Source organism: Channa argus, chromosome 10 (genome assembly GCF_033026475.1).
Source record: "Channa argus isolate prfri chromosome 10, Channa argus male v1.0, whole genome shotgun sequence".
Taxonomy (NCBI): Eukaryota; Metazoa; Chordata; class Actinopteri; order Anabantiformes; family Channidae; genus Channa; species Channa argus.
The window spans coordinates 2756134-2780456 of record NC_090206.1 but is presented as its reverse complement, the minus strand read 5'-3'; the positions used below and the strand labels follow the sequence as shown (position 1 = coordinate 2780456).

General features: G+C 40.6%; 1 protein-coding gene across 2 annotated transcripts; it reads right to left on the bottom strand.

The window, feature by feature from the left end:
* Positions 1-93: 93 nt before the first annotated feature.
* Positions 94-23806, bottom strand: zgc:154054 (Alpha-1,3-mannosyl-glycoprotein 4-beta-N-acetylglucosaminyltransferase B-like). 2 transcript variants are annotated; one of them, XM_067518414.1, is made up of 15 exons: positions 23584-23794; positions 18239-18421; positions 14907-15044; positions 14506-14639; positions 13661-13707; positions 10875-10988; positions 10529-10604; positions 9080-9194; positions 8500-8630; positions 7578-7685; positions 7226-7419; positions 4785-4863; positions 2722-2797; positions 1893-2005; positions 94-622 (listed from the first exon to the last, which is right to left on the bottom strand). In XM_067518414.1, exons 1-15 carry the CDS (start codon positions 23672-23674, stop codon positions 605-607), a joined length of 1617 nt encoding a protein of 538 aa, XP_067374515.1. In that variant the 5' UTR covers positions 23675-23794; the 3' UTR covers positions 94-604. The 2 variants fall into 2 exon arrangements, with proteins under 2 accessions (XP_067374515.1, XP_067374516.1); XM_067518415.1 differs by lacking the exon at positions 18239-18421 and having other exon boundaries at positions 23584-23806.
* Between the last annotated feature and the right edge of the window lie 517 nt (positions 23807-24323).

Below are 24323 nucleotides of genomic sequence, written 5' to 3'. Positions count from 1 at the left end.
AACACTGAAACTTACCTGTACAGTCCACATGACAAGGATTATTTGTTTTGTGCAGCTTTAAACTAGCTGAAATAAAATACCCCAGAGACAGAATTGTAAAGGATATATTTTCTTTATTTCTTAAAATGTAAATGTAATAAATTACTGAGTATTGTCTGTAGTAACAATGAACTCTGACAAGTGTAGTGTCATTTAAACAGCTACCCTGAGTCAGCGTTATTGGGTTCCCTTCAAATGTCCTGGGTCCAAATGTAATACCAAAATGCAGTTTAAAGTAAAAGTAGGTGAACTCAGTGTGGCAGTCCACTACCAATGGGTCAGGGGTTTGATCCCCGGTCCTGGCTATATGTCGAAGTGTCTCTGAGTAAGACACTGCATCTCGAAACAGCCCTTTCCCGTCCCCAGCTGTGCAGTGCCGGTGCGTCAGGACGGGCGACCCTGAACTCACGGGTTAAGCCGAAAGGACAAATAAAAAAAAAAAAAAAAAGTAAAAAACAGTTTTCAGTAAACATCCTTGTGCAGCAGGGGGAGCACTTCACACACTGCTCAGGTGATGATGCACTGGACTGGATGGCAACCCGAGGTTTCCTTTTTGGTGAGGTTGTCAAACTTTAATGAGTATCTGTCACAAAAGGAAACAGAGTGAGAGTGAAGCCAACATCAGCTGCTACAAGATCAGTTTAGCTTGTAGCCACTGTACTCAGTCTCAGCTATGCAAAGGACAAAGGATGTTTGAGAGCCTGTTGATACTTTGACACATTTAAAGGACCACATGATAGTTTGATACAGGTGGATCAGAGAACGATCTGCTCGAGCTACATAGTTTATCAAACCTCAACCGCTCGACTGACCCAGTCCCTGTCTGGGTTGTGCTAAAATCGGATCCCCCGCCCAGCAGACTGGCTCAGTCACGCTGGAAGAAAACCATTCTTTTTCTGATGATTATTGGATAAAGAGCCCTGGCTGATGTACCACCTACACCTTATGTAAAGCACAGTGTGGCACAGGGGCACAGCCAGATGGCGAGCAGCCAGTGACAGTAATGAAAGTGCAAGTCGTCCTAGTGTAACATGTAACAACAGCAACAGAAGAGCGAGGGACATGTTAATCAAGCCTGGTATGCAAACACACACACACACACACACACACACACACACACGTCAAAGTCAAAAGGACCTTGTTTGAAATAATACATTCCATAGCCCATTACCCTGGGTAACATCACCCCTCCTAAACGTCTAACCCTCGTCTTTATTGTACTTTAGCCCTGAAAAGACATTTAATCAGCAAAAACAATGATCCAGAATGTGATCAGATCTGCCCGACAAACTACTGTCTCTGTTTCCATGTCATACATTGTGTGGCTACACCAGTAGAAGACTGTCGGAGTTTACAGGCCAAGCTAAAAAGTGTTCGGCCTGACTTGGGGTTTCCAGTGTGAACAGGCAGTACGGTGTATTATCTAAACTTACTGTAAAGCACATCGTGTCTGAAAAGGCCCCAACACACACTAAAACGCTGAGTAGTGGCAATGTAGTGTTGCTTTTATTGCCTGAACGGGGGATTGTTGAAAATACAGTTGCTGTAGAAAATGACCCAGGTTTTCCTTTAACCCCTGATTTGAACAAAATCTTAGTGTTTCCTTGCGTTGTAGTTCATAAACGTGATCCTCATCACAGACAGGAACTGCATTTCTCATTTCCTCCTCTTTGCCTTGGCTACATTTGGTCTAAATATTCCACTTGAATATGAATACACTGCTAATGTAGCTTCTAAAAGTATGGTGTTTATAAGAACTTGTATCATGGTGCTGTTTGTTGTATGGTGTGTTCAACTGCACGCACACATCACACACACTTTTACACACACACAAGACAAACAAGCTTTCTGACCTCACTCAGCGCAGCCCACACGTCCGAGTTGGAGTGAACTAGCAGGCGGAGGGCCGTGATGGGCTGCAGGGCTTCTTCAATCTTACCCTCAGCTACTCCGTTCTCAAATGCACCTGAAACACAGTGATGCACACACGCAAATAAATAACCCCTCAAACCTGGGACAAATGTACTGTGCGTGAGCTGGGTGCTTGATGATTGCATCCTTTGGGTCGCCATCATCATTTCGGTTCAAGTACATACAAAAACTACTAAATGTATTGGATTGGTGTGTGTCTCCAGAACCCTGGCCATGTGTTTTAGGTATGGTAGGTATGGCATGTGCTCATGCTGGCATGTGCTGGTAAAAATAGATGTAGATGAAGATATGATATGTAAATTGTACCCTTCAAAGTTTGCTTCTTTTGTTCTGTACACACACACACACGCACACACTTAATAAAAAAAAAAAAAAAAAAATCCAAATGAAATACTTTTGGAATTAAAATTCCAAAACCACTTTTGTGATGTGAGATGTGAGCTATGGGTGTAATAAATGAGCAGGTGGGTGTGACTGTGTATGTTGTGGATGGGATGTGAGGCCCCTAACTACATCTTGGGAGTATTCAGAAAACGCTTGTGGGAATATCTGAAAAATTCTTGCGACAGAGCAGACAAATTTGAACTGTTTTGGAACTATGGTGTTTACCATAAACACCCATCATCACTTGCCTCTACAGTTATGTTACAACTAAAAATATCTCTACCTGGTGACTCACGGTAAAGTCACACAGGGATAACGTGATGATTTGTGCTGTTACATGGTAATTATTTGGCTTGATGTACTTACCAATAACGATAAAGCCGTTATCCGAATCCTTGAGGTGAGAAGATGAGTTAGTGACTAGTTTGTCCCAAACTGGTGCCTGAAAGAAGAGACACAAACATATCAAAGAATCACTTTTGGCTGACATTTTCATCAACACTGTGACTTCCCTGGAAAAACCAGTTTAATACACTGCTATTGCTGTGTTCGTGTCAGGTTGGCAGAAAGAGAAGAATTGTAATACAGTAGTTCCCAGAGAACAACAACTCAGCAGCGTTCATGGTGTTATGTGCCTGCTCCCCCACTGTTGCTGCCAACTAGCTCATTAAACTAGGTTACAATTGCACTAACTGTCTATTTATGATTGTTATAGAATACATACCTGTGAAATTAGTCGTAAACAAACAACATGTACTGTATTTAATATAGTGTTTACATCTGAACTGAGGTTCAATGTCTTAACAAGAGGTGTACGGTGTGAGGCACGTGCACTAATTCTTTATTATCCCCTGAAGTTATGAAACTCTACGCTGTTGTCTGTTTTATCAGCTCTCTCCATGCTTATGTGTCTGAACTACTAATACTATCGGCTGAGGATGGTTGGGTTGACACAGACATGTGGTTACCCGGGCAGCCACATCCAGCAAGTTAGCATTGTTCGTCACCACACAGAAAATCGGTTCTAGCGTCAGTGGGATTTGAGAATCTAGCTGGTTGTGCTTCAGTTTGAAACAGCAACACTGGTGTGGACACTGGTTAGGACGTTTCAGCAGTAGGTACTTTATAGTCTCTCCTCCTTTTAGCTATCAAACCTGGCAGGCTAGGTTGAGATAAGACCGCAAATTTCCACAGAAACTGTTATCGTCAGCCCCATGTTGCATAGTATTAAACTGTTCTCAGCCTGTAGGTGCATTGAAAGAAACGTTACATATCTTTCTAAAATCAAAACACTTCATTACTCATTCATTCAGCAAACATTGTAGTTCCTTTTTCTTTCTGTGGCCTAAAATGCCAGTGTTTACGCCAGTTTTGTGTTTTTTTAATTGATGCATGTTCTGATGTTTTTATGATGTTTTAAAACGCAATGTCCTGCAGAATTCATAGGTGATTGGTTTTATCTATTGCTGAGTTAGCAACATCGCAAATTCTTGGAGGGGCTGATTGTTAAAACATCTAGACCAGAAATGTTTCCAACATTAGCTAAAAATCTTTGGAATATGAATTAATAATTATTAATCATAGAATTATAAATATTAATAATTAATTAGACACTAGATCACCCTGTATCTGGCCACCTCACACATTTTGACTAAGCCCTACTGTACTGGGTGTGGAATTTCTTTTTTTATCAACACTTATCTGGAAATGTTATCAGCACAGGAACCCTGCCCAGAACAATACACTTTGACTAATACTGTAGATAACAAACATATAAAATTACTGTTGAGCAGCTACAACACATTCAAAGAATCTTCTATTTGTAAGCTGGTTGACACTCAATGATAGTAAAAAGTTGAAAGGCGTCTAAACTGCAGGACTGTGACACACAGGAGGCGGCAGATCTGAAACATCTGTGTTGATGTGAGAAAGTCTGAACCAAATAAAAAAAATAAATCTTAATTTGGTGCGGAAACCTTCGGTTTGATCTTAGAATATCTAGAGATGATCAACAATCTGAAAGGACTTAACACTTAAGTCTGTCGCTGATACTGATTATTATTCTGTTTTCTCATCAAAAGAGTGTCGTTCATGGCCGACTTTGTTCTGTTACTGTTTCACCTGCGACGTGAAGCCCCTTCACTTATTTTCAACCCAGCTATTTCATGTCCGTCTATAACTCAACTCAAAGGTCGTCTACAGCTTGGCCACTTTTCCCCGTGTCAACTCACAGACGCACACACACACACACACACACACACAAAGCTGATTGACAGCAGATAGCTTGTTGTAGTGGAGGTTTCCTGCTGCTGTGCCACCGTTTCCTAAGGAATCAACACCTGAGATGAAAACCAAAACCCACTGCATGAACGTAATGGAACAAAAGATCAAAACACACTCACACACACACACAGACGCAGGTTACTCACAATGCTGGGCAGCACTTCAACTGTCGTGTTGTAGAATTTATCTCCAATGATCTCAATATTCCCACTACGGAACAGGTAGCTAGAGTAAAGAAGACAGCACAGGATTGATAACATCCTACTGCATCACATTAATACCAGAAGTACATACCAGAAATGTTATGTTAAAAAGTTTTAAAAAGTTATTTTTATTCCTAAAGGACAACAAATGTTTTAGAATGCAATTTAAGTCACTGTCTTAAAGACTAACTGGACTAAAATCCATCCATTCCAATAGGTCACACTACAGCAAGGCTGCACTGCCTGCTGAGCTGTGAAGCCAGTAAGTTGGCACTGTGGTTATCAGCTATCAGCTGGATATTTTTTTGTAAAACCCGTATGTGTAAACCCTGAACCAGCCCAGAGCAATATGCTTTGTATCTAGAAGCTCCTTAAAAGTTCAGCCCATCAAACCCCAAAAAGATCATCTCAGTAACTTGGATTTAAACTACTCAGCTGATCACCAATGTTACGGCAATGTGACAATATTTAATTCATTTTCTGTGCAACAACATTGGCTGTTAAAGACAATACAGTCAACATGTATATAGAAATGTACAGAGATGAGACAAAGGCAGGATTGATACTGTGCTATATCAAAAGTAGAATGTATTGGTTATGGTTCAGTTGGTATTTATCCAGTTATTCTCAGTGCTTCGTCCTGTCTAAATGTTAAACTACCCTTAGACCCTCACCCTGCCACTTTATTAGGTACACGTGTACAATCTAATACAATCCAGTACAGCAGCTCTGCCTTGAATTCTACTTTTACAATGTTATAATTTCTCAGTTTTTATGTTGAAACTGTCAGAAAAGTGACAGTTCTACTCTGTTTAGTATTGAGCTCGAAGAGGGAGAAGAGGCCCCCTCATTCATTTTAAATAGGGCCAAAACATTACAGCTACGTGTTCTTATAATGTGGAACTAGTTTCAACTCAGAAATGAGGACATTGTAAAAGTAGGATTCATGGCTCAGTTGCTGTATTGGATTTCATTAGATTGTACAGGTGTTCCTAATAAAATGGCCAGTGAGTGTATGTGTGACAATGTTTCAATCATATTTTAAGTCCAATTAATAGTTTAGTGGCATTAATTAGACATAAAATTAGCTACAAGGGGTACTGGGTGTTGGCTGTAGCTCAGTTGGTAAGGCAGTCCACTACCAACGGGTCAGGGGTTTGATCCCCGGTCCCGGCTATATGTCGAAGTGTATCTGAGTAAGACCTTTCCCGTGCCCAGCTGTGCCTGAACTCACGGGATAAGCCGAAAGGACAAAAAATTAAAAAAATGAATAAATAAATAGTTAAGTGGCATCGCTAACACAAAACTACAAAGACTTGGACTGAGCGGAGAATAGTGATCCAAGGACAAGTGATCAAAAAGCTGTGTAAATGTTAGACACAGGCTCAGTATGGGAGAACAACCCTTGACTGTCAAAGGACAGAGGGGGCTGCAGCAGGGGGTACACACAGGGTTTATACAGGAAGCACACAAAGCTGCTTCCTCACACACACACTTCAACAAGTAAAACCTCCTGCAGAAGTACTGAAACAGCTAAGGCCGGGTCATTTGTGTTTGAAGACATGAAGACATTTGAGTATGAGGTCAGCGCCACAATAAAATCCGTCTCTCTGCCCACTTCACTTTTCTCATTTCCATTTTCATAGTAAAACCTTCACAGGCTGATAGCTGATGCAAAACACAAAGCAAAACTTTATAGTACTGGCTCCAATGTTTACATCAGACCTACTGATTTTCAGTGTAATAAATTAAGTACAACTTTGCTGTGTTTGTGATGTTTTTACGTTACAATACAGATTTCTGATTAGTAATTTCCTTCTCACATGAATAAAATATGAATCCATGTCAGTATAGTTTCTGTCGGCCTGTAACGTCACCTGTTCTGTGAGCTGCCAAGCGGGTTGTTAAAAAACGAGTGCTGGTTCAGTATTTACACACACACAATGGAAATAACAATAGAACTGCAATGTTGTTAATTTCAGGGTATTTACACTGCGTGTGTACTATGTGTATGTGTGTGTGTGTGTGTGTGCGTGTGTACAGATTGATATACTGTCAATCTGTGTGAATAAACACACGTCTCTTTAGGCTCTGGGCGACAAGAAGCCACCTTTCACTGTCAATAAAGAGAATTTGATACATCCAATACAAAAAGTCAAGAGTTAAAAGCTTGGCACTGACAGAAACACTGACAGAAACACTGACAAACAGATGCTTTGCCCATCTGTCACCTCCATGTATATTGTACATTTTCTTACACAGTTGGAGACAGAGACCTTACAGGATCTAAATCAAACCAAATGATTCAACCTCATCCAAACCCTGTGCACAGTTTTAGAAAATGATCTGTGTTGTCACCGTGATGTTCATGTGTTCAAACTGACCTGGATATGTGGATTGGCTTGGGGAAGCTGAAGAGAACGTAGTCGCCCTGCATGGGTGTTAACGCCCAGAAGAAGTCCTCTCCTTTGTAAGCTCTCTGCAAACTGTGCTGCTGGTAGTGTTTCATGCTGCTGCTTAGCTCTGCAACCGGGTTATTATGGGCTTGGTACAGAGTCTGCTTCCCAAAGTCCTTATCCTGGACATGCAAAAAGACAATTAGGAATTGGGACTTTCTGACTTGCAAAACAACAGTGCGTTCAAGTGAGTATATGGTAATTACATAGTGAAGGTGGGAGCAGGGACGACCATAAATTCTGAAGGAGTTTCCATATAAAAGTATTGTGAATCAGTTACCTTCAGTTGCTGGAGTTTTCCGGGTAGCGACGAGTGGAGGCCTACATGCTGGAAGAGGGACGGCTTGTACCTCTGTTTGAGCGATGCCTTTTGATGGTTACAGTCTGTCTGCACAACACAGCAAATAGGCATCTAGATCACTACACAGCACACAAAAGACTTTTAGAGGGTGTTCTCACAACATAAGTCTGAGTCAACAACCAGTTAGACATTCCTCAAAGACAGGCAACACATTCCAGCTCTGTTAACAAAAAAAACCTCTGCAGGATATGTCAGAACTAATTGAACTAATGGTTTCCGAGTTTATTTCTAATCACCTCTTTGTTTGTGGGTGAAATAAACCATGTAGGTACTTGTTTCTGAAGCGTCTCAGCTGAGGTTTTTTTGGAAGCTGGGTCATGGTTACAGGGAAGTGCAAAGAACCTCTTCCACACATTTTCAAACTCACCACATTGTGCAACAAATAAAGGAAGAGTTTACTAAGAGCCCATGAAGAAGCCCCATGATTCATGTCTAGTAAAAGGTGGTGGTGACTTTAAAGCTAAAGTATGTAATTCCTTTTCTAATATTTTTTTTTTATGTAGAGTTTGCTTCATATCTTATCATATTGTGCATAGGTGCTGTTGACAGCAGTTCACAGATCTTCGAAAAGTTTTTGTGCGCTCATTAAAAGATCAAACCCTGTGTGTCACAGGACAGTGTCACAAATGCCACAGGTTTTTCCCGATCTGATAAACTGACTCATTCCTAAAGCTGCAGCTACCTTGATTCCTATTATGCTGCATATTATAGCTTGAGTTGGACAACTACACGTAAAGAATGTCATGTATGTGATTTTATCTGCTGCTTTTCAATTCATCATCCACAACACACAAATCAGTTGCCCTTGTGTTTTTTCACCCACTTGCACCACTAGACTCACCTCGTCCTTCTCTGGGTTGCAAACTTTCACCCACAGAATGTGATCTAACAGCCAGTCGATGGGTTTGTCTCTATGGAACATCAGGAAGAACTCAGCGATCATGGGCAGGTCACGAGTACGAAACATCTTGCCTGGACGATTGCACAGAGACATGTTCATCTTATTTTCAGTCAATAGTTGTTTGATTAGGGTTTGATTACTCTCTGGCATATAGTGAAGCATAGTTTGTCTCTTCAAAGCTTAAATAAGTGAACACAATGTTTGCAGCTAAGAGAAAAGTCACAAACTACGATGTTAAGCCTTTAGCGATTACTCCAGGCTTGTTTTGAACCTTTTCTGGCGTCATTTTAGCTGGATGGCCTTTAAATCATTCCTATGTGTCTGTGGACTCATTTTTTTATGATTTCTGTGTAACTCACTATACAAACCCACTAACAGCAGTATTATTTATTAAAACATGCTTCTTGCAAATGCTTCACGTGAACAGCAATATTACAGGTATACTGCAGGTGACTCCAAAAGTTCTTTGGAATTTGTTCTTGTGATTGCATACATACAGTACACACACAGAGAAACGCACCTATAAATCCGAGCTGAGAAAACTCCAGGTAGAACCATGGCTTCGAAGCTTCCTGTACGGCATAGGTCTTCATGTCGGTAAAGTAATTGGTCTTTGCAACAACATCATCCTCTAACTGGAGAACACACACAACAAAAACACATTTTCATTAATATTTGATTAAGTAAATATGTGATTTGTTTAAATTACTACTAAACAACAAAAACTTGGTCCCCAGGGCAAATTACTCTCACAGAGTGGGAGTAGCCTGAATAACTAGTCTGGCCAGAGGGTCAGAGCCTCTTTGGGTGAAAGATTACAGAAACTAACAATAGAATGTGACGTGTTTTTCAAGCTCTCTGGTACAGAACATTCTATTTGAAATACAACATATGCCAACTGAAGTGTAAGTGTGAACTCTGTGGTTACATTGGAGTAGATACTGAAAGAGAAGATAAGATGGATATGAATACTCGGCCCCTTACGTAAATGTGTTTTGGGCTTAGCGCTGCTGCATTAAAGGTTTCCCCAAACGAACAGTAAGTCAAAATCATCATATTTAACAAGTTGTGGAAATGCAGTCAGTGGCTGCCTGACGTATTTAACCCACAGACGTCAGCAGACACTTTTGTGGTGATGATATCTCAGACATCTTCAGCTCTTACTTTTTGTGTGCTCTCTGTCTTCAGTCTGCTTTTCAACAGGTGGAGCACAGCTTAGTTTGATTGAATTTACGGGGCTGACTGACAGTTAAGGACATTCCACCTTGAAAAAACCCATTGTTTTACCTTCGCTGTAGATCAAGATCATTGTCCTACTGAATGATAACATGTCATCCGCTGGGTTTCCATCCACTGAGAACAAAGTGGTTCCTTTATACCTCTGTATTTTCCCTGGTGCTTCTCTAGTTAGTGAAATCATCAGATAACAGGAGTTTGATCTTTATGTCCACGTCATAACGATACGGCTCCATGTTTGACACTATGCTTTGACTCAGGAGCTGTTTATTCCTCAGAAACATTCCTCTTTCCACTACATTTTTAGAAGTTGATTTTTGTTTCACCAGTCAACACATTATCCAGAACTTTAGTCTGGATCACTAACACAAAGTGCCGCCAAGTAACCAAAAACCTTTCATACTCTATATCTTGTGAAACCCTTTGGTAATTAGATGTTAAAGGGGCTGAATCTCAAACATAGTTGTTTGTATCTCGAGATAATCCTGCTCATACTGAAACTTTAAAGTACTTTCAGTTATTTCCTTTGAAACTGAATGTGCATGCAGAACTAAATGATGTGTGTATACTTGTAGTGCTGGACCAACCAGATATGTCAGCAGAATAAGCATCACCCAGAGAGCTCTTTGGCCCGTATTTCTACATGTCATGTGAATGTAAATTGTACATTCTATGCATTCAGGATATGGGAGAATACTAATGTCAATGGCTAAAGGTGTCAAAAAAACCCTACCTGAACATAAAAGGTTCCTTTGTCCTGAGCATACAGCATGAGAAAGCTATAGTCCAGATTCTGCTTAGTTCGCCATCTAAGAACAAATACAGTGTCCACATAAATGCATGTATACTTGTGTTTTTGAAACAAAATTCATATTCATTGCTCATTTTCTGAATAATCTATTTGTATAGTATATTGTATAGCATATAGTAACTTTAGTTCTTTTCTTTATTGAAGATTATATAGTTAAATATAAATATTCTCAGTGCATTCAGTAGATACAAGAAATAAAATCATAGCACACAATTTGTTAAACTTAACCCAGCAGACAATGGTAATATTTTAAATAAAGAGTATGTACTTGACTCGCTCCTTGGAGTCTCCAAAGGTCTCTCTGAGAGTGGTGAAGTTGGGGTAGTAATACTGTGAAGGAGAGACAACTTCCAGTAATCCCGATTCCACATCCTTAGGAAAACTAAGAGGAAACAACTTGTCAACCACAGAACTACGTTTTCCATTATCCATTTCTATTGATGTTTCTTGTTGAACATATCTCTCTACACAGCTTTTAACACGTGTCACGGTTGCATCTATGACCGGATTATTTGAATAATGATTGTGAGCTGTGCTGACGGCATTAACCATTGTTTGGAAGGATCATCCCGTTGGTGTGGAAGGAGAGTTACAGCAAGTGATGGCATCACAGGTGCTGAGCAGCAATGCGATGGAAACACGACCTCCAGTGAAAGACTTTTGGTTTGGGTCGTGTGTTTCCGTAAAACTAAATCAAATTCTGTAAAACTGAAGCTGGCCTGAAGCCAAACGCAGGACTGTGGACTAGAATAAAAAGGACTCCCTGCTGTGGTGACACAGAGCAGCAGACCAAAGGGACCACATGAAGGCAGCATGGTGACCGAACCAGACACCACACACTGTCAGTCAGTTTGTGACTATGTATGGCGTCGTGTGTACTTATGCCCTAAACCATCACCCATTTAACTAACAAGCTTATGTAACTCCAAAGTACAGCGGTAACCATGACAACTAATTAAATAACACAGGCCTATTGTACTGATGTTGGAGATCCCCTTCTCACAACTTTAAGATAAAAGCCGCAGTCAAACGTGAAAAACATTTCATTCAAAACGGGATCTTTGTAAATCTTTACTTTTTTTATGATCACTGTCCTGATTTAACTCTAAAATTCAGCTTTACATACAGGGTTTATCCTCTGTTTACGGCCAAAATGAATTGTTTTTATCTTTTCCTGCCGTGTCATGTTGATACATTTGTCACGCTATATCGACTGCTTCAGATAAGTCTGACCATGTGAAAACCTCCAAGCTGCTGATTTCAGCTTTTAGGTAAAATCATGAAGCACCATAATCAGGAACAAGAAGTCTTCACATGCTTTTGCCTGCAGTACACATAGGATTATGCAATACGTGGCTCTGAAGCATTAGTGAAATATTTTGGGCCACATTGTAGCTAAGGGCACCTGTTTGAATCTGCACACCTGGTTCTTACAACAAAAACAAATTATTTTGATATAAAACAATTATTCTGCAATCTGCAAAACAAAATTAACATTATTACACGTAATGTCCTCTTCTTAACAGACATTCCTCTCTTTCCAACTATTGTAAAGGAATTTCTTACAGACAAAATATGCACACTTTGAAGCAACATTAGATGAATAAACTTATATCTTATATACTCTAGATCAGAAAAACTAATAGTTGTGCAAGCTGTACATGAACATAGAGTGTTCCCTGCCCCCCCGAATGTAAAGGGATCAGTGTGAGCACATGTGAAGGTGGTCTGGCTACTATTGTGATGATGTACATTTAGACAGTACAGGGAAACTTCTTAAGAAACAAAACAGTTCTACCGTGTGGCTTCCTGGAACGAGTTTAACGTTTAATATGCTGCCGATGAGTCCAGCAAAAGAGTTCATGGGAAAGCTCACACTAGTCTGCCCAAAGATATTTGTGGCACATTTGTTAACTCCCCCATTGTTTCCAGTTACCACCATTTAAATAAAGGCAAATCATTTCCTACTCTTCCTCCCATGTTCACCTGCCTTGCATTAGCATTAGTATGCGTATTTGTGTATGTGTATTAATGCCCTTATCTATTTTCCAACATATGCAGACACAGATCACATACTATTACCTGGTGGCAATGGAGTCTGATTGGAGACTCAGTGTCCTGCATTTTCATTGGCCTTTCAGTTTTAGCTCAAAAGGACCGAGTCCTTGCTTGGACGTTTGCTTATAAAGGATAAGGGATTGGTCATTTTCTAATTTTCGCCATTTATCAAACCCCACACAGACTCTTTTCGAATGATGAAATATCAGCCATTGGGGCAATGTGTCTAACTGATGCGTTTCTAATAGTTTTTTGGACAGTACTTAGAGGTCTACATTAATAAGGTGGTCCAGGTCAAAGACCGGCACGCAATAAAGATGAGGGGAGACCTTAGTGTCATTTACCATACTGAGAGTATTGTTTTTCACAAAGCTTTCCTGCTTTGAACCTGCTCTTAGACAAAGGCCGCATTCAAACACCGACGCACTGAAAATCAGCACAGGTGACCAAACTGACACAGCCTCAAGTGGATAAAACATTGGTTCTGGAATAATGCGAGGCACTGTGTTAGTCAATCAAAAACGTACCAGTGATCATTATAAGGTTGGATTACTTCGTAAGGTGAACACAATATTTCTGCTGTTCACCTTGGATCACCAGAGCCAAACTTTAAACAGGTTCAGCTTCAGCTACAAGAATAGTTTTCCAGAGTTGTACAATCATGTCTATGTGTGTTATAAATTACTATTGTTACTTCCTTGGTCATATTTCATTGTCCTACTGGATTATAAAACTACACACCCCAACCAATACAGCAAGTGTCTGTGTGAATCTCGCTTAAAGTGACAGAACAAAAAAGTACAGAACAAACATGCTGCTTTAAACTGTAGCGAATGTAATCAGCAAGGTACTTTTCTTTTTTAAAAGCTTTCACAGTGTCTGCTTAAATCAGCGATATAGGAAGCTGAGCTCCCACAGGCAACACAAGATAAGAAATCAAAGGAAGCTGCAACGGTGATAAAACAGACCCAAACAAGGTTATCTGGAGGCACTCACTTCTTTCTGATGGTCTCAGCTGTGCTGTTCACATAGGCGGCGTCGGTCTGACAAGGAGAGAAAAAGAGAAAGTCAGTAATACATGGTTAGTTAATACCGAAATACACAGTCCTCTATGGTCTAGCAACAATGAACAGGGTATTGATTTTCTCATGGAATCAGACAGCTTCATTGTTCGTGTCATAGGAGGACTGGCCTCATCCCTCTGGGGACAAACAAGTTTCACGTGATTTATGAAAGGGGGGGGAGCTTCCAACCATTTCACCTTAACATCCTATTTACTCAACTGAGGATGTTGGCCTCACAAGCATTATACCCCCCTCCCCCACACATACTTACAGAATGGATATTTTGATTTTAAAACAGTGGTCAGACTGTTCACAGATTGAGTTGCGTTTGATTACGCTCAGTGGTTTTAGGTTATTTGCTCTATATCACATTCCGTGATCACACAACAACTATGTCCCCATTTGCCTCAGTGAAGTAGACTAATGTGAGATGCATTCAAAACCATCTCAGTAGAAAGGTCAGGTAAAGTTACCTGACATCTTGAACAGCTTTGTCTTCAACGCGTATGTGCACGAGCATGTGTGCTGTCTTTGTATATGCTGGTGTGTGTGTGTGTGTTTCTGTGAAGGAATAGTTATTTTGCTGGAGCTAAATAAAATAAGTGCTGACTTCTTGTTGTCTGCTTTTCTTGATAGAAAGCTGGGAAATGCAAATGTTAAGAAGTGTTCTCTTTAAAGGCAAATCCCATTCTAAGGTACGAGGCCTACGCAGCCCCTAAAGCTCACTAATCAGCATTGTACAGACTAAGATACGATAACAAAGAGTGAAACAGCAACCTCAGCAACAAAGATGATAATGAGGAGGTCTCGGCTTTGTGGAGAAGTCAGGCCATAGAGCAGAGAGCTGACAGTGTTGACCAGGTAGCTCTGCTTCATACGCTTCACTGTAGGAATGCCAAGTACCATGGATACTGAAGGAGGGCACACACACACACACACACACGTAATGAGAAAGACAACAGGTCATCAGTGGACAGAGGACATAAGGCTTGTTTTTACACCGACATTTCATTATTGTATGTCCCATTAATAAGACTTCTAAAGTTAAATTGTTAGTTGTTTTGGGTTTAAACGGCCATGTGGAACTTTGAAACACACAACAATAAGGGATTTAAATGACAGTAAAGGTGGTGGGTGGGTGTTATCAGGGATGTGTTAATGTGTGAGTGCCCCCATACCTCCACGGCGTCCCTGGCCCAGAACTACATTAGGTATGAGGCCATCTGGATGTTGTATGAGGTGGGGCATGTAGAGGTAAATGTTAGGCTGGAGGATTGTCTGCGGGCCCCGATCCCCTATCAACTGCCTTGTTGTTTCTGTCCGGAGGAGGAGAGGAGATTTTCGTCATTGTGGTGATGACGAAGAGATACACAGAGATCAAGAGCTCGACTGCAGCAGTGCACAGTCTCCCCAAAAAGTCCGTTATTTTAGGACAGTCCATAGCAAATAACAGACTCCACAGTTAGATTCAGGACATAGTGTGTATTTAATGTTTGCGTATTAATTGTATTGTTGCTGATTATTTTAGGTGATTATATGAAAAGATAGTGCTTTGTTAGATCTTGGTTGTGTTAAGAACCAAATTGCTTGATGAACAACGTGATTTTGAACAGAACTAAGAGCAAAGAAATGATACTGCACTACATAAAGAAAGAGTGTCTCCGAAATTTGGAATTTCACATAATAAGTGCAGTCTTTTAAAGTCCTTGGTGTAAAAGAGGACAAATCAGAGACGCTAACAACATAGAGGAGCCTGTTCATTGTCTCCTACTTAGCAGCTGTTGAGTCCATCCCAACATCCCATATCTCAGTGTGGTCTACAGGCTGTTCTGCAGCAGACAAAAAGGTGCTGCAAACACTGGTGATAGCAGAGGGAAACAAATTGCCACATCACAATTTATCGTAATATCTCAAGCCACTGAGATAGGATGAAGTGGCCACCACTTGTTTGAACTGTTTATCTCCAAAATGAGCTACAGATCAGTCAGAACACAGTCCCCTTGATTAAGAGACAGAAACATATGCACTGTTACAGAGATATTTCCTCTATGCTGGTACTCGACTGCTCACACACTTTTGTTTTTCTGTTTTACTATTATTTGTCATTTACTTTGCATCACATATAATGACAATAAAGGAATTTAATTCAATTTGACTCTCTGCTCCTCATAGTACAAAAAATTTATGACCATTTTCAAATCTGTAGTTTATTTTTTCTGGTCTGAATCAGTTTCTTAATCGGTTTCCTTACTATGGCGGTGCAGCGCAGTCACCAAGGAAAAAAAGACATTTGAGATCTTATTAGTTATAGAACTGCGAGCTATGTGGATCGTAATTATGACTTAGGGGTCTCATAAATATACAAACGTTAGAATATTAGAAAGATATTTATGTCTACAGTTTCACAGCAGTTCAATGGCAGTTTTAACAGAGTTTTAACACTTCCACAAGTCAACATCCGTTTCACCAATGAGTGTTGAAGTGATGCGTGTTGGTATGCTTGGGTTTTTCTGTGTGAAAAGTATTGCGAAACATTGTATTCACCAAAGAAAAAGTTTCTTTGAAACTGTTGGCATGAAGGTATCTACTGTAGTTGTTCTGCTACAATGTTTAGGTAATGTAAGTGGTATGTGTCAAAGTAACATCCACATAAGTCAATGTCAACGCCCAAGATCTTCGAGCTGAGTCAAACTTCCTCTAACAGCTTCCTCCCATAATGCATACAGTTGCCCTCTCGTTTACATGAAAAACAACATACATACACCCGGCCATACCCATGATGATGATGATGCACAATAAAATATGATCTATCATACCAAGCCAACTTCTTCCGTTGCTCCATGGTCTAGTTCTGATGCTCACATGGCTGTTATAGGGCTTTTGGTGACGGTCAGGGCTTAGCATGGACATTCTGACCAGTCTGCAGTTACACATGCATACTCTGTTTTTTTGTATTCCTTAACTTTTGCACAGGTTAACAGTTGTAGTTGGCTAACCTAAATATTTCTTTTAAATCCCATTGCAGCGTAAGGTGAAGGTAGAGGTGGCAAAGGCCAAACAAAGAGCATATGAGGACTTGTATGTTAGGTTGGACACTAAAGAGGGAGAAGTGGATTTGTACAGGTTGGTCAGACAAAGAGATAGAGATGGGAAGGATGTGCAGCAGGTTAGTGGGATTAAAGATAAGGATGGAAATTGACAGGTGCCAGGAGTGTGATGCGAAGATGGAAGGAGAACTTTGAAGAGTTGATGAATGAGGAAAATGAAAGAAGAGTAGAAGAGGTGACTGGTGTGGAGCAGGAAGTAGCAAAGATTAGAAAGAGTGAAGTGAGGAGGACGTTGAAGAGGATGAAGAGTGGAAAGGCAGTTGGTCCTGATGACAAACCTGTGGAGGTATGGAAGTGTCTAGGAGAGGTGGCAGTAGAGTTTTTGACTAGTTTGTTTAACAAGATCTTGGAGAGTGAGAGGATGCTGAGGACTGGAGGAGAAGTGTACTGGTCCCCATTTTTAAGAACAAGGGAGATGAGCAGAGCTGTGGCAGCTACAGAGGAATAAAGCTGATGAGCCAAACAATGAAGTTGTTGGAAAGAGTAGTGGAAGCTCAGCTAAGGACAGAGGTGAACATTTGTGAGCAGCAATATGGTTTCATGCCTAGAAAGAGTACAACAGATGCAGTATTTGCTTTGAGGACGCTGATGGAGAAGTACAGAGAGGGTCATAGGGAGTTGCATTGTGTCTTCGTAGATTTAGAAAAAGCGTATGACAGGGTGCCGAGAGAGGAGCTGTGGTATTGTATGAGGACGTCTGGAATGACAGAGAAGTATGTTAGAGTGGTGCAGGACATGTATGAGAGCTGTAAGACAGTGGTGAGGTGCTGTAGGTGTGACAGAGGAGTTCAAGGTGGAGGTGGGTCTGCATCAAGGATCGGCTTTGAGCCCCTTCTTGTTTGCTCTGGTGATGGACAGGCTGAGTGAGATTGATGGATGTAGTGAGAGAGGACATGAAGTTAGTTGGTGTGAGAGAAGACGATGCAGAGGACAGGGTTAGATGGAGGCACATGATTCGCTGTGGTGACCCCTGAAAGGGAACAGCCCAAAGGAAAAGAAGAAGGAGAACTACAAAGCTTTGTAGCCGGGCAAATTCCGGTAGACTTTGAATGACAGCAGCCAATAATCCCCAATTTCCCTCTTTATCTGCCTGGAGTAGCTACCTGCCCATCAAAATAAATAAATAAATAAATCACATGAGAGAGTGAGAAGAGGACAGTAGAACAGTCATAGTGACACCCATTGATTAATGTCGGCACTATTAATTATTTTATGTGGAATAAAATTCTCATCATTTATTTGAACTGTCACTCTTTGCTGTTGACTCTTTTGGTTTTTTACAGTTTTACAATGTGTATGTTTCAAATATAATATTATTAGCAATTCTTTTATTTTATTTTTTAAATACACATGTTCAATCAAAAACTATGTGACTGGTTAAACACCTATAGACCTGACTGTACCGAAGGAGATGGTGGCAGTGTTGTTGCTGGTGGGATGGGTGAAGTTGACAGCTCTGGACATGTTCCTCAGGCGATCTACGATGCTGATGAGATCCCTGCTGACCTTGCCTCCCAACTTCTCAGCCACCAACAGACGCTCAAACAAGGTCTGCATTTCTGGTAGCTCTCTGGGACCTGGAGGCACTGAGCGAAAAATACAGAAAATGTTGAAGTGACTCTCCCTCTTGTTTTCTCAGGGACTACGTCCTTTATCTAACTCAAACCAGCTTTCAGTAAAGCAATTGAATTCAACTTTTATTACATAGCGCCAATTCGCAAGAAAAGTAATCTGAAGGGACTTTACAGAATGAAGTCAAGACAGTAGAATAGTAACAATAGAATAGTGAAGAGAAAAAGTCTCTTTTTTGTTTGCACCATACTAGTGAACTGGTAGTGAAACATCCAGGTGATGTTTGGGAAATCTGACATTTGCAATCGCGCACACACACAGTTCCTCCTGGTAATGTCTACATAAGGTTCTGGTGCATGTGCAACAACAACTAATGTGAGTGGTAAGTGGTATTGGAAGTGAACAACTCACTCTACTACTGAATTTGAGCCACAATTTTGTTATGAAGATCTGCATTGTTTCTGCAAAGAAATCTGAAATCTGTGTCCTTAGCATTACATTCTTCATATTAGGAAGCCACAATGAAGAAGTGCAACAGAAACAGAAACATTGTGTTTGAAAGCTGTCATTTCATTTGTCTCATAAGACCTCATTTTAATAGCATCACGCTTTAAGGGCTGCGTTCTCACATACAGGACAATGTCATGTGTAAAATAGTGCATACATTTGGAGTCAGGAGTGTTTGCTTCCAGAAGGACTCTAGACACTGCTGCGAGTCGTGGCTTTCCGACCGCGACCTGGACAGTGACCTTTTGATTGACGGCTTTGGCCTGGACCGAGAAACCAAAGTGACCAGGAAGAAACAAAGGGGCGGGGTCTGTTTATGTTATAATAAACACTACTGTAACACGAACCAGTCTGTAAACCAGACATGGAGCTTTTGTCCGTATCAAAACGCCCTTTTTACTAACCGATTTCCACAGCTCTTTTTCACGTCCGAAAGCAAACGCTGCTGTCGCTGCAAGAGTTATTTTGATGTAGTGCAAAAACCGTCAATCTCACCAGATGCACCAAACTTCATACTGGGAGATTTTGCCTTAAAAAGACTTGTGAATTTTTACCAGCACAAAACTTGTCCTACAAGACTCCTATGGGCCCTCAAAGGACTTTACACTGCTTCTTATTCACCCATTCTGCCCTCATACAAGACTGTTCTTCAGAAGAATTAGGAAAAAAGAAATTAAGACTTGGACTGAGGAATCAATATTAAGCCTCCAGGAGTGTTATGATTGCACCGATTGGGAAATGTTTGAAGACTCCTGTGGAAATGATCCAGATCAGGGGTGCCCACACTTTTTTTGGCTTGTGAGCTACTTATAAAAAATGATCTACTATAAAAATACAAAACATATTTATTTATGGATATATTGAGAATTCTCTGTATGTACAATATATGTTGGTGTAACTTGCATTACTACATGAACCCTATTGCACAATACAACTCTGTACATTTTTTGTCATGACCTTACTCTGATGACTTGCATTAAATAGAGTCAGTCAGGGATGCACAGTCCGTAGCACTGACTGACGTGTGTTCTTATGTTGTTTTCTGCAGGGAAATGATTATCCCATCCAAGCAGGTTAAACTGTTTCCAAATAATAAACCCTGGGTGAACAAGTCTGTGAAGTTACACACAAAAAGCCTTTCTTTAAGCAGGGATCAGTATCCGAACTCCTGAAAGCTAAGCAAGAGGCTACAAATTGAAATCCTGAAGGTTATGATAGGCATCTTTCTTCAAAGGGTTTTAAATCGGACATTGGCAATCGGAGTTGGCAAATGTTCTGAATTGCTCTTACACTCGCTTTGAGACTGCTGATTTTACTAATAAGGTTCTGGAACGTCAACTAAAAGTAAAAGAACCATGTTGAAAGTGTTTTTCTTTCAACAAGATTAAACAAAAGTCAAGGCCCTAAAAACATTTGTGGCCATCTGCTTAAGCATTGTGCAAAACAGCTTCCATATTTCAGGATGTTTTTAACATGTCTTTGCAGGTACGACACTTTCCACTAGTTTGGAACGTGTTGCAAATTGGCTTTGGGAACATTTTAACCTTGATCTTTATCTTGTATCCTTGACTTTTTAACTAAGAGAAGCCAGAGAGTAAAAGTTCTTTCTGATCAGCTCATCTTGTCAACCGGGTGTTACTGTTAGTATAAGTAATTCTGCAAGGACCCAAGTAAGGAGACGGCAAGAGGAAAGAAAAGGGTATTTATTTATAAAGAAACAGGAGGGGTTAACAATCCACGAGGAGGGTAATAACTTACAGAACAAAAGGTAACAAACGACAGACAGTACAGCTACTCAAACAAACGAGGTGCACACATACAAGACAGACACAAAGTAGGGTACAACCAGGGACCAGACAAGACCATAACTAATACAAACACACTGGTAAGAGGGTAAACGTAACGAAGGAGAACCAAACCACAGGAGAGCAGGGTATTAAAGGTGAAACAAGGTGAAACAAATCAGGACAAAAACGAGGAAGGTAACGACACCAAACAGACTCACAGGAAGAGACACAGTAGAACCGTCACCTATTGAAAACTACAATTTGAAGAAAACTGTGCCGCTGCTCATTCTTTCACATTGGCAAGACAATCATGTCAATCTTATCACATGCTTTGATCTCATCTGTTTAATCCTTTTCTTCAGTCTCATTGTTTGGGGGTATTTCTGTTAAAAACAAGAACTCCCTAAGTCGACTGATGAAATTGGGAAATGGGAAGTAAACTCTTTGGTCAACCTCAGAACAGCCTAGACTCCCTGTATGACAGTTGCAGCAGATGTCACAGAGTATTTTTAAAGATACACGGAACCATTTAACTCAAGAGCTTCAACGGGTTTTTAGTACCAAGGAGTCAAACCAGACATTTTAAGAACAGCTTTGTTCCTGCCACTATTACATTGTTGAACAAGCGGTAATTTCTGTTCATTTTTTTCTTTTATTTCTTTAAGTTTAAGAGTTTTGCTCATTTAAATTAGTACTTCTTAAATTGCGCTTACTGGGTTATGATGTTTATTTCTTTTATCCTACAGTACACTTTTATTTATTTCATACTTTTTTTTATTTGTTTAACATTGGGGCAATTAAATTGTTTCTATTCTTAGTAAGTTTTAGTTGTTAAAGTATTTTATACTGTGTGATCTTTTGGTTGTATAGCTGGATGTGTATCTCTCAAAACTCTAAAACAAACATCTACCTACAGGTGCAAATAAAAGAACTTCAACCTGAACCTGAAAGAAACTGGCAAAATTGTTCTTTCGCTTGTTTCCAAAAGTTCCTGACTTGATGCCAAAAAAAAAAAAAAAAAAAAAGAGTGGTGCAGGTTGCAGGTGACGAGTTGAGACGAACTAAGCTTTAAGGTGCAAAGAGGTAGCACATATGTGTTTGTAGTCAGCACGTCACGCTGGATCATTATACTAAAGCAGCGGAGTTGTCGCAAGCCACTTTTCCTGGAGCAACTCGTCTATGAAGGATAAAGTAAACATTTAGCTGCGGAAGAACTGGTCTGCTCTTTGCCTGGTGTAAATGCGGAAGCTGCCACTGACGCGCCTCGACTAGACCACAGTTATGTTGAGCTGTAATGTAATATAAGTGGCTTTTATGTCGGAAATTTAACCCTTTCATTTTCAAATCTAGTTCAAAGCTACACAAACTTAGCTTGTAAGTTAAAGCTAGTAAGCTTCACATACTTCTACACAAGCTATTGCTCATAACAGTAATAATGATTTACATGTGCAAGGTACCAAGTAACATCACTGAAACATCTCTGTCTGAGATGCAATCAGTGTACAGGAGATAAAAGTGGTGGTAGTCTTTACAGTGATGGATTCAGGCATAATTATTTTTGTCAAACACATCACAGGAAAATATTCTGACATGTTGTTGAAATACAGCAAAGAAATTGAGAACACTACTGCAGTCACACGCTGCGATGCACGCTGTAAAGTGGAAATAGAGTTTCCCATTCACTAAGTACTTCCAGTTCTTGTGAAAAAGGTCTATTGCAGCTGTTTTTCTTTCCTTTTAGCACTCACACGCTCTCACCAAGACAACTACATCCTGCACTGACATTTGTTCCTGTAAGGTCCTTGTCAAGGGTGCATGAGAATGCATTAGGGCTTCCATAACAACCATGGAAGCATGCAGACAACAATGGCAAGTTGTTGAGCGATGGAATCCCAGTTCACCTTGGTGGTCTGTAATCATTCCTCCTCCTATTGTTAGTGCTTCCTAAAGCACTAACAATAGAATCCACAGTCCAGTGTGTGTGTGTGTGTGTGTGTGTGTGTGTGTGTGTGTGTGTGTGTGTGTGTGTGTGTGTGTGTGTTTCCCCGTTTAGTTGCATTGGGAAGAAAATAACAAAGTTGGGATGTTGTACTCAAATAGCTCAAACCTTGTAACACATCCTTTTAATGTGGGAGGTTGACGCCTTATTATTTGTTTCCAGGTAATTAGATTTGCATCCATCAATTACACATTTGCTTTGCTTTGATGTTTTCTCCTTGACTTAGATTCCTGCTGCCTTGTACCTCACTTGTAAGTCGCTTTGGATAAAAGCGTCTGCTAAATGATGTAAATGTAAATGTACACAGGGAATCATCTTCAGCCAGTATGAATAAAAGTAATTTTTCTACCCCCCCCCCCCCCCCCCCCCCCCCACACACACACACACACACACACACGCAGTCTCACAGTAAAGCGAAAACTGCCCTCGGTGCTGCAGCAGGTGCTGAGCTGCGCGCAACAGGTGCGGCGTGTTCACGTCCAGCTGCGTGCAGCGCGCGTGCACAGCGCCGGCTATAATCGCGTACAGCGGTTAACGAGTCACTCAAATTGTTGCTCTAGCAAATGCCCCCCAAAAAACATCGTTTTCTTGCCAATTGGTAGGGTTAACTGTAAAGGCCGCCGTTTGATGTCACTGATGATGTCATCAAGACCCAGTGACTATAGAAAACAAAAGAAAGTAGAACAACCACAGAAAAACTCCCGTTGGCTAATACAGATAAGGATAAATAAACTTTCAAATGACAGTTCCACAAACACTGGAAATACTAAGTCCAACTTTCTGACTGCTTTCATCAGATTACACAGTTATGTCCAACTTCTAAGTAACCTGACGCCAAGTGTACTTTAAGTCCTAACTAGCGACAGGTACACAGACAACTTACCTTCATTACGGGGAAGCGATTTATTCAAAGTGATTAACAGAAAACACGCGGCAGCCAGCAGACATCCACATCTAAAGGGGTACAACCTCATCTCATCTCTCACCGACGGTCCTTCCGTCTTTATTTGCCCACTTGTCAGCAGGTGGATGTGAGCGAACCAAGCGCAGAAAACGCTATTAGACACGGGAGGAGTTAGGATTGTCCGCCCCCCTACGCAACTCATACCTGGCGTCACAGGTTTCCGCCTGTGCAAGGGAAACGCTGTCACAGTCTGACCGCTCGTTTGAGCGTCCTACCGCAGGCGGCTACGTCCAGGTGCGAGCGACAGCGACACCTGGAACTGAACACAAAGCATGACAAGCGCCATTTTCTTCTGCTTCTTCGCCTCCTTCTAACACTTCTTCTTCTGTATCCTGATTTAATGGTTACGTCATTTTTCTCACGCTCAGGCTACAATAACCCACAAAAAATTAGCGGCGCATATTTAACATTATTTTAGTTTGGAAACGGGGAATTCTCGTATGAAATTCTCTTACATTCTCTTAATTGCTTAAATACTAATGACAACTTACACACAGTAAGGACTCTTCGAATTAAACTGAAATACGAATCAAGTGTTATGAGCTCAGATTTTATTCCATTGATTTCACCATAAATGTATTAGGCTGCTTTTGTGTCTCAAACACACTGATAAATTGTAAAGCCGTAGATTAAGTAGGGCAAGTTGCAAATTATAGCTA

What these genes read in the sequence shown, in the direction of transcription:
- zgc:154054 (XM_067518414.1), bottom strand. Translation starts at nt 23,674, where the DNA reads ATGAGGTTGTACCCCTTTAGATGTGGATGTCTGCTGGCTGCCGCGTGT. An exon ending in TTATCATCTTTGTTGCTGAG is followed by an intron (nt 13,708 to 14,505) that starts GTTGCTGTTTCA and finishes TCTCCTTGTCAG; the next exon opens with ACCGACGCCGCCTATGTGAA. An exon ending in GCAACCCAGAGAAGGACGAG is followed by an intron (nt 7,686 to 8,499) that starts GTGAGTCTAGTG and finishes TGTGTTGTGCAG; the next exon opens with ACAGACTGTAACCATCAAAA.